Source organism: Squalius cephalus, assembly GCF_949319135.1.
Source record: "Squalius cephalus genome assembly, chromosome: 20".
Taxonomy (NCBI): domain Eukaryota; kingdom Metazoa; phylum Chordata; class Actinopteri; order Cypriniformes; family Leuciscidae; genus Squalius; species Squalius cephalus.
The window spans coordinates 19,864,015-19,874,582 of record NC_137141.1 but is presented as its reverse complement, the minus strand read 5'-3'; the positions used below and the strand labels follow the sequence as shown (position 1 = coordinate 19,874,582).

Genomic DNA, 10,568 nt, shown 5'->3' with positions numbered 1-10,568 from the left:
AAGAATCCATGTGTTCAAAAGAATTTGCAATAGGTTTAATTTGGTCAGATTTCACAATGGGTTCAAGTTGGTCATGTGGATTTACCGTGTTGACCAAGAGAAAGCTACTTGGTTTGAATGAGACTTCTGTACAAACTGTGCTTCATACATCTCTACACTATTGGAAATAGACTTTTGACTGTGAAATTTCACCAAATCTGACGACAGCTTAAATAAAGGTGGAAATGTATTTGTGTATTGTACATGCATCGTAAAATATAATTTCCTAATGTTATTAATTTTTTATGTATTAATTTTTGCATAATATAACACAGCTATTCATATAATATATAGCAAGAAACAAGGTAACATTGTTTTTTTTTCATAGGTATATTAATGTTGTGGCTTTACATTTCTCATTAAGAGTATTTTGACAGTAGTAGCCCATGTACAATTTTATCTGTAAAAAATTATATTCAATAATTCTTTCTTTTTTTCTGTTTAGTGTAGTAAAGGTCTTTTTTTTTTAAAACAACATTTTAAAATGGCATTTTATAAGGGACTTATCATATTTTATAACAAAGGCAACGACAAATTATCAAAAAGTGTCACACTTCACCTTTATTCACACCCTGTATTTGAAGACATACAGTATATCACACTATGAAATACTAGATATAAATAGATTCCCCTATATGTCTAATTGCCAGAATAATTGTATCAGCTGATAAGGAGTTCTCTCTATCATATGTCTCACTGTAAAACTGTAGCAATTGTCCATCATATTGCCTGTAATAAAAGCACTTGTTAAATTGAACTTTTGACAAAGTTATTCAATAAATCTGTTTATTCCTTATTACTTTAATTTCCTGTTTCTGTTCATCAAGGAAAGCTTAAACTGACTTTAAATACACAATGAATCTGATGAAGAGAGAAATATCTGGAGAATCAGCTGGAAATAATAAAATGTTTTAAAAACAGTGAAACTAACTTTGTAAACAGCAGCACATATTGTGAGTGAAACTGAATATAAATTTTTTGGTAACCCTTTACAATAAGATTGCATTTGTTATCATTAGTTAACTTCATTAGTTGACATGAACTAACAATAAATAATACATCTAAAGCATTCATTAATCTTAGTGAATATCAACATTCATTAATACATTATTTAAAGCAAAAGTTGTATTTGTTAATATTATTTAATGGAACTGAGCTAACATGAACTAAAAATGAGCAGATTTATTTTGACTAACATTAACAAATCGTAAACACTGTAACAAATGTATTGCTCATTGTTAATGTTAGTTCATGTTTATTGTAAAGTGTTACCAACTTTTTAATATAATATGGTAAATATGCAAATCAATTCAACCATCTGAACAGCCAGCTAGAAATACAGTAGGTCACGCCCACATTATATCATTAATATTAAATGATTAAAAAATGTCTGGAATATATGATCTAATAATTATCCATGACACTTAAAACCTGCATCTAAAGAGTTTATGCTTGAGGAAGAAGGCAGGCTCTGGACTTTATCACTGTCATTACGTAAACTACACTTCATTGAAGTAAACAACGAAACCTTAGACAGAATAGAAACTAGAAGAATCCTTAGCTGACGTGTTTAATGACTGTTCCGGTAGATTAGAAGATGGTTTTATGAGTGTGATCATTATAAATACAGAACAATCTCTCAGCAACTCACACAAAGCTCAAATCAGCATTGCTAGAAGGAACATCTCAAACCAGACCACCTCTAACTATTATTATGGAGTAAGTACTTTTCCAATACAAATATGCAAATATCTAGTCTAATGATTTACCAGACTAAACTCAAGATTGTGTAAAAATGTTGTGGCTTAGTTGAAATTGTTGATCACTTGTCATGACTGCTACGATATATTTGTATGTAAACCAAAACACAGCATTTGTAACTCTTCATTAATAGATCTTTATTTCTGAATGTGTCAGTAACTCTAGTCTAAAACAACGTCTTGAGAGGCTGGAGTGCCACTTCACCTGGGATCTGGGGCAACATCGAAATGAGCTCCAGGGGATGAAGAGGAAAATGCAGAATGTGGACCAGGAAACATGCACTTGGCCGGTTCACTATTACAACCTGCTGGGCTACATCCATCAGACTCTTGGCTCCAACACAGAGGCAGTGAAGCACCTGCACAAAGCAGAAAGTGTGATCCAGGAGCAGGGAACAGAAGAGGCAGGAGTCCAGCTTCAGGTCAATAAAGCAAACCTGGCTTGGGTCTACTTCCATTTGGGAGAGATGGATAAGAGCAAAGGATATCTAGAAGAGGTGGAGAGGCTTCAGCGAATGCATCCTGCTCCACCTAGATGCACTTTACACCCTGAAGTCAGTGGAGAAAAGGCCTGGACGCTGGTGAAGTTTGACATGTCCAAGAAGCTGCAGGCGATTGATTACTTTAAGATGGCTCTAAATGCAGAACCAGAGAGGAAGGAATGGCACAAAGGACTTGCCATAGCCATGAACACAGCATATATATGGTCTGAAATCACTCCAGAGCTGGACGCTGATATTCTAGAGCAGGTGAAAACCGCATCAGAGATAGACCCAAATGATTTGTTCCTTCAATCCCTCTATATACTAAGAAAGTCTAAGGCGCAGGCCGAAAACAATGAGGAGGAGGTACAAAGTATTCTAGAGCGAACCCTTAGTACCGGAAACTTGAATGGTTTGGGTTTTATTTTCGAATACTTTAGACTAATTTCCTTTGAGAGAGCTATTCAAGAGGGACAAATGGTACGGGAAAAGTTCCCCACTTCCGCTAAAGTTTTGAAAATCCTGGCAGATGTATACAAACGTAAAGTGTACTCCATGAAGGAAGACAGTCAGGAAAGGCAGGCTTGGGCTCAGAAAGGTGTTGAGCTCTTTGAGGAGGTTGTCAGAGATTACCCAGATAGTGTCAGAGATAGGATTTCTCTTGCATCACTACACCGTTACGCACACAACACTAAGAGAGCCGATGAGATTTACCAGCAGCTTCTATCAGAGAAAGATGATCTCCCTCCTCATACCCAACAGTTACTTTACTATAGTTACTCGTGCCATCTACATCATTATAAACAGTCCAGAGACCAATCAATCGACTATCTCATGAAAGCAGCAGCAATCCAAAACATTTCACAAGACAGACAGAATAGTATAATGCATCTTAAAAAAACTGTTAAGAATGGCAGAAACTCTCGCTGTGAGGAGATTTCAAAATTTCTAAAGATTGTTCTCAAAGATGAGTAAATATTCTCTTTATTTCACTTCAGCTATGCAACATGAATAGCATAGCATAGCATAGCAATAGCTAGAAAAATCACTCAATCTAGATCCAATGTCTCAATAGGTGTTAAACATTCAGTGTAAAGATGCGTCACAATAACCACAAATTTTCGTGGGTGAAATTCAGTCATTTCAATAAGAATCCATGTGTTCAAAAGAATTTGCAATAGGTTTAATTTGGTCAGATTTCACAATGGGTTCAAGTTGGTCATGCGGATTCACCGTGTTGACCAAGAGAAAGCTACTTGGTTTGAATGAGACTTCTGTACAAACTGTGCTTCATACATCTCTACACTATTGGAAATAGACTTTTGACTGTGAAATTTCACCAAATCTGACGACAGCTTAAATAAAGGTGGAAATGTATTTGTGTATTGTACATGCATCATAAAATATGATTTCTTAATATGTTCTACATTTTTTATGTATTCATTTTTGCATGACTTATAACAACTATTCATATAATACCAATAGCAAGAAACAAGGTAACATTGTTTTTTTCATAGCTATATTAATTTAGTGGCTTTACATTTCTCATTAAGAGTATTTTGACAGTAGTAGCCCATGTACAATTTTATCTGAAACAATTTATATTTAATAATTCTTTCTTTTTTTCTGTATAGTGTAGTAAAGGTCTTTTTTTTTAAAACAACATTTTAAAATGGCATTTTATAAGGGACTTATCATATTTTATAACAAGGGCAATGACAAATTATCAAAAAGTATCACACTTAACATTTATTCACCCCCTGTATTTAAGACATTACACTATAAAGTACTAGATATAGTAATACATAATAGATTCCCCTATATGTCTAATTGCCAGAATAATTGTATCAGCTGATAAAGGAGTTCTCTCTATCATATGTCTCACTGTAAAACTGTAGCAATTGTCCATCATATTGCCTGTATTAAAAGCACTTGTTAAATGGAACTTGTGACAAAGTTATTTAATAAATCTGTTTACTCCTTATGACTTTATTTCCTGTTTCTGTTCATCAAGAAAAGCGTAAACTGACTTTAAATACTCAATGAATCTGATGAAGAGAGAAAAAGCTGCAGAATCAGCTGGAAATAATAAAATGTTTTAAAAACAGTGAAATTAACTTTGTAAACAGCAGCACATATTGTGAGTGAAACTGAATATAAATTTGTTGGTAACACTTTACAATAAGATTGCATTTGTTATCATTAGTTAACTTCATTATTTGACATGAACTAACAATAAAGCATTCATTTAATCTTAGTGAATATCAACATTTATTAATACATTATTTAAATCAAAAGTTGTATTTGTTAATATTATTTAATGGAACTGAGCTAACATGAACTAAAAATGAGCAGCTTTATTTTGACTAATGTGGTAGATTATTCTTGCGTACCTTGAACCTAATTACCTGGGGCGTCTCCAATCGACACCCAAGCGTCTACAGTCGACACTTAATAATCTTTATACTCTAGCTTTGCGTCTACAGTCGACAACTGTCTTCGAGTTTTCTAGCCCTAACTTGCTCCCCTGACTAACTTGCTGCGCAGCAATAATAACCGACAGACTTCAGACAATGCCTTCGAACATGCTTTCATCACGGCTGGAGGATCTCAGACAAATTTCAGAGAGAATCCCAGCCGCAAAAGCAGTACATCAGGTTTTATAGGATAAAGACAGACACAACAATAAGATCAACGTGACTAACTCATGTCACCTTCTTTCAATATGATTGGTTCAATTTGTAAAAGCAAGCCCCCCTCTTTCACCCTCTGTTACTGGCGTGAGCAAAATTATCTCGAATCATCAGAAAAAATAAAGAAAATGGTTGAGATTTCAGTTGATTACTCAATATGTCATGAGACAATTCAAGACAGTACATTTTTGATATTGTCATGGTCAGCACTTCAGAATTTTCAATGGACACAATATTCAGAGAACATTTTGGTACATTTTGTTCAAATGTTAGAGTGTTAGGCCTAAAAGGTGAGTAAGGTTTAGATGTTAGTCATGGTTAGTTTAAAAGATAGTTTACTATCTTATCTATTAAAAATCCACCACACTAACATTAACAAATCTTAATAAATACTGTAACAAATGTATTGCTCATTGTTGTTAGTTCATGTTTATTGTTAAGTGTTACTAAATTTTTAATATAATATGGTAAATATGTAAATCAATTCAACCATCTGAGCAGCCAGCTAGAAATACAGTAGGTCACGCCCACATTATATCATTAAAGGGGTGGTTTACTGCTTTTTTTCTTTGTATGATTGTGTTTATGGGGTGCAATATAACATGTCTTCGGGGTTTTTCTTTTTTTTTTAAGTCTTATTTTTCATAAATTTCACCTTTATTGTAAGCCGCTTTCTCCTCTGTCATTTGTACGACCGGTTGACTTCCCGATTCTATGAAAACACTCCCTCGGAAACAGGCAATGGGCTAAGATTGGTTAGTTGGGCCGGTGTGTTGTAATTGGCTAAACTGCGTAGTGCATGTTGTCCGGAAACTTCACGCCCATTACCTTTACGGGCGAAAGTTGCATGTGCTCCGGTCAAATGTAAATATCAGACCCAGAAAGCGGCAATGAAGAGAGTCAAGCAACCTCCGCAAACACGGCTCTTACAAAACGTTTCTGAATGGTACATTTTTTATTATTATTATTCTATTCTAATCTACTATTATTATATATGTATTTCGATATGCTGTTACTTGAAAATGCTACTGCTGCTTGTTAGCTTTTGAGATACGGTTTTCTCCTGATTAAACATTTAATATAACTGAATAAATGACTGAGTAATACCGTTTTTTAAAGTTATTGTTTTAACTTCAGCAGTTTGAAGTTTGCTGTTGCGATTAGGCTACATATATATATTTTTAACTTTATACACGTTTGTCTTATACACACAAAATAGCATCGAACTAACTGGCTATAAACAAGTTACAGCGTTGGCATTGGTTTACGTTCTTGATCAAATCGATCGTCATAAAATATACATGGAAAATACATTTACAAAATTAGTGCATAATTACAAATTCAGGTTCAAAATGTTTGTACGTGTAAGTGGCTACTAAAGCCAGCGCTGGCATTTGTTTACGTCCTTGATAAAACTAAAACATTACGTCTGAAATTATACATGCAAATACATTTAAAATGATTTAGTCTTACTTACAGGTTGTGGCCCAACAACTGCTGTCTCTGGTTGTAAAGTTGGAACTGCTTCATGTTTTAGTAACAGTTTCTTGTTGAATCCGGCATTGAATTCGTGGAGATTCTGGAAGCTGTCTTCCGTAAAATGCGCAGCACAGAGAGCTATTACGATTGAAATTTTCAGGAACATAATCAAACATAAATTTTAGCCATTGTTGACGAACTACAGCGTCCGTATGAAGCCCGAACACAGAAGACCTGGCAGCTGGGTGAAAATAAGCTACAGCTCTCCACTATAACTCCTCCTCTCCGACAAAGCCGCAGAAATATGGCCATGCCCCCTTTTTTGCATGGGTTAGTTACGTATAAAACCCGGGAAGTACCTCGTTGTAGTCCCATTCGAGTCGTTTTTGTAGGCATTAAACTTCCTGATTTTTAAAAGTCGATATCTCTGCTTACATTGAACTTTCAGCACAGCAACTTTGCAGATAATGTTCATGCACCAACAGCAACTTTACACACTATTTAAAATGAAAAAAGTGAAATCACAATCAACCACCCCTTTAATATGAAATGATTAAAACATGTCTGGAATATATGATCTAATAATTATCCATGACACTTGAAACCTGCATCTAAAGAGTTTATGCTTGAGGAAGAAGGCAGGCTCTGGACTTTATCACTGTCATTACGTAAACTACACTTCATTGAAGTAAACAACGAAACCTTAGACAGAATAGAAACTAGAAGAATCCTTAGCTGACGTGTTTAATGACTGTTCCAGTAGGTTAGAAGATGTTTTATGAGTGTGATCATTATAAATACAGAACAATCTCTCAGCAACTCACACAAAGCTCAAATCAGCATTGCTAGAAGGAACATCTCAAACCAGACCACCTCTAACCATTATTATGGAGTAAGTACTTTTCCAATACAAATATGCAAATATCTAGTCTAATGTAGGACTTTAAAGGACTTTACAGACTAAACTCAAGATTGTGTAAAAATGTTGTGGCTTAGTTGAAATTGTTGATCACTTGTCATGACTGCTACGACATATTTGTATGTAAACCAAAACACAGCATTTGTAACTCTTCATTAATAGATCTTTATTTCTGAATGTGTCAGTAACTCTAGTCTAAAACAACGTCTTGAGAGGCTGGAGTGCCACTTCACCTGGGATCTGGGGCAACATCGAAATGATCTCCAGGGGATGAAGAGGTATATGCAGAATGTGGACCAGGAAACATGCACTTGGCCGGTTCACTATTACAACCTGCTGGGCTACATCCATCAGACTCTTGGCTCCAACACAGAGGCAGTGAAGCACCTGCACAAAGCAGAAAGTGTGATCCAGGAGCAGGGAACAGAAGAGGCAGGAGTCCAGCTTCAGGTCAATAAAGCAAACCTGGCTTGGGTCTACTTCCATTTGGGAGAGATGGATAAGAGCAAAGGATATCTAGAAGAGGTGGAGAGGCTTCAGCGAATGCATCCTGCTCCACCTGGATGCACTTTACACCCTGAAGTCAGTGGAGAAAAGGCCTGGACGCTGGTGAAGTTTAACAAGTCCAAGAAGCGGCAGGCGATTGATTACTTTAAGATGGCTCTAAATGCAGAACCAGAGAGGAAGGAATGGCACAAAGGACTTGCCATAGCCATGAACACAGCATATATAAAGTCTGAATTCACTCCAGAGCTGGACGCTGATATTCTAGAGCAGGTGAAAACCGCATCAGAGATAGACCCAAATGATTTGTTCCTTCAATCCCTCTATATACTAAAAAAGTCAGAGGTGCAGGCCGAAAACAATGAGGAAGAGGTACAAAGTATTCTAGAGAGAACCCTTAGTACCGGAAACTTGAATGGTTTGGGTTTTATTTTCAAATACTTTAAACTAATTTCTTTTGAGAGAGCTATTCAAGAGGGACAAATGGTACGGGAAAAGTTCCCCACTTCCGCTAAAGTTTTGAAAATCCTGGCAGATATATACAAACGTAAAGTGTACTCCATGAAGGAAGACAGTCAGAAAAGGCAGGCTTGGGCTCAGAAAGGCGTTGAGCTCTTTGAGGAGGTTGTCAGAGATTACCCAGATAGTGTCAGAGGATGGATTTCTCTTGCAAAACTACACCATTACGCACACAACACTAAGAGAGCCGATGAGATTTACCAGCAGCTTCTATCAGAGAAAGATGATCTCCCTCCTCATACCCAACAGTTTCTTTACTATAGTTACTCGTGCCATCTATATTATAATAAACAGTCCAGAGATCTATATCAGCGTAGACGGTCCAGAGACCAATCGATCGACTATCTCATGAAAGCAGCAGCAATCCAAAACATTTCACAAGACAGACAGAAGAGCATAATGATTCTTAAAAAAACTGTGGAGAATGGCAGAAACTCTCGCTGTGAGGAGATTTCAAAATTTCTAAAGATTGTTCTCAAAGATGAGTAAATATTCTCTTTATTTCACTTCATTTATGCAACATGAAAAGCATAGCATAGCAATAGCTAGAAAAATCACTCAACCTAGATCCAATGTATAAATAGGTGTTAAGCATTAAGTGTAAAGATGTGTCATTGTGTGGTGAATTTTCATGGGTGAAATCCAGTCATTTCAATAAGAATCCATGTGATCAAAAGAATTTGCAATAGGTTTAATTTGGTCAGATTTCACAATGGGTTCAAGTTGGTCATGTGGATTCACCGTGTTGAAGAGAAAGCTACTTGGTTTGAATGAGACTTCTGTACAAACTGTGCTTCATACATCTCTACACTATTGGAAATAGACTTTTGACTGTGAAATTTCACCAAATGTGACCACAGCTTAAATAAAGGTGGAAATGTATTTGTGTATTGTACATGCATCATAAATATGATTTCTTAATATGTTCTACATTTTTTATGTATTCATTTTTGCATGATATAACAGCTATTCATATAATACCAATAGCAAGAAACAAGGTGACATTTTTTTTTTTCCACAGGTATATTAATGTTGTGCTGTTACATTTCTCATTAAGAGTATTTTGACAGTAGTATCCCATGTACAATTTTATCTGAAACAATTTATATTTAATAATTCTTTCTTTTTTTTCTGTATAGTGTAGTAAAGGTCTTTTTTTATCAACATTTTAAAATGGCATTTTATAGGGGACTTATATTTTATAACAAGGGCAATGACAAATTATCAAAGTATCACACTTCACCTTTATTCACCCCCTGTATTTAAGACATTACACTATGAAATACTAGATATAAATAGATTCCCCTATATGTCTAATTGCCAGAATAATTGTATCAGCTGATAAAGGAGTTCTCTCTATCATATGTCTCACTGTAAAACTGTAGCAATTGTCCATCCTATTGCCTGTATTAAAAGCACCTGTTAAATGGAACTTGTGACAAAGTTATTTAATAAATCTGTTTACTCCTTATGACTTTATTTCCTGTTTCTGTTCATCAAGAAAAGCGTAAACTGACTTTAAATACACACCGAATCTGATGAAGAGAGAAATAGCTGCAGAATCAGCTGGAAATAATAAAATGTTTTAAAAACAGTAAAATTAACTTTGTAAACAGCAGCACACATTGAGAGTGAAACTGAATATAAATTTGTTGGTAACACTTTACAATAAGATTGCATTTGTTATCATTAGTTAACTTCATTAGTTGACATGAACTAACAATAAAGCATTAATTTAATCTTAGTGAATATCAACATTTATTAATACATTATTTAAATCAAAAGTTGTATTTGTTAATATTATTTAATGGAACTGAGCTAACATGAACTAAAAATGAGCAGATTTATTTTGACTAACATTAACAAATCGTAAACACTGTAACAAATGTATTGCTCATTGTTAATGTTAGTTCAACATATACTTATATAAATTGTCTCTGCTTATACTCTAGCTCTGCGTCTACAGTCGACAACTGGCTTCGAGTTTTCTAGCCCTAACTTGCTCCCCTGACTAACTTGCTGCGCAGCAATAATAACCGACAGACTTCAGACAATGCCTTCGAACATGCTTTAATCACGGCCGGAGGATCTCAGACAAATTTCAGAGAGAATCCCCCGCAAAAGGAATACATCAGGTTTTATAGGATAAAGACAGACACAACAATAAGATCAA

The 10,568-nt window shown here is 35.2% G+C and overlaps 2 protein-coding genes across 2 annotated transcripts; both read left to right on the top strand.

Moving 5' to 3' along the window:
* Positions 1-1,753: 1,753 nt before the first annotated feature.
* LOC307148521 (interferon-induced protein with tetratricopeptide repeats 1-like) lies at positions 1,754-3,256 on the top strand (the record flags this gene model as incomplete). The annotated part of the gene is made up of 2 exons (XM_079854131.1): positions 1,754-1,758; positions 1,957-3,256. 2 exons carry the CDS (start codon positions 1,754-1,756, stop codon positions 3,254-3,256), a joined length of 1,305 nt encoding a protein of 434 aa, XP_079710257.1.
* Positions 3,257-7,291: 4,035 nt separating this feature from the next.
* Positions 7,292-8,920, top strand: LOC307148548 (interferon-induced protein with tetratricopeptide repeats 1-like). Its single transcript, XM_079854155.1, has 2 exons — positions 7,292-7,345; positions 7,558-8,920. The coding sequence occupies exons 1-2, from the start codon at positions 7,341-7,343 to the stop codon at positions 8,882-8,884; spliced, it is 1,332 nt and encodes a 443-aa protein (XP_079710281.1). The 5' UTR covers positions 7,292-7,340; the 3' UTR covers positions 8,885-8,920.
* The last annotated feature ends 1,648 nt before the right edge of the window (positions 8,921-10,568 follow it).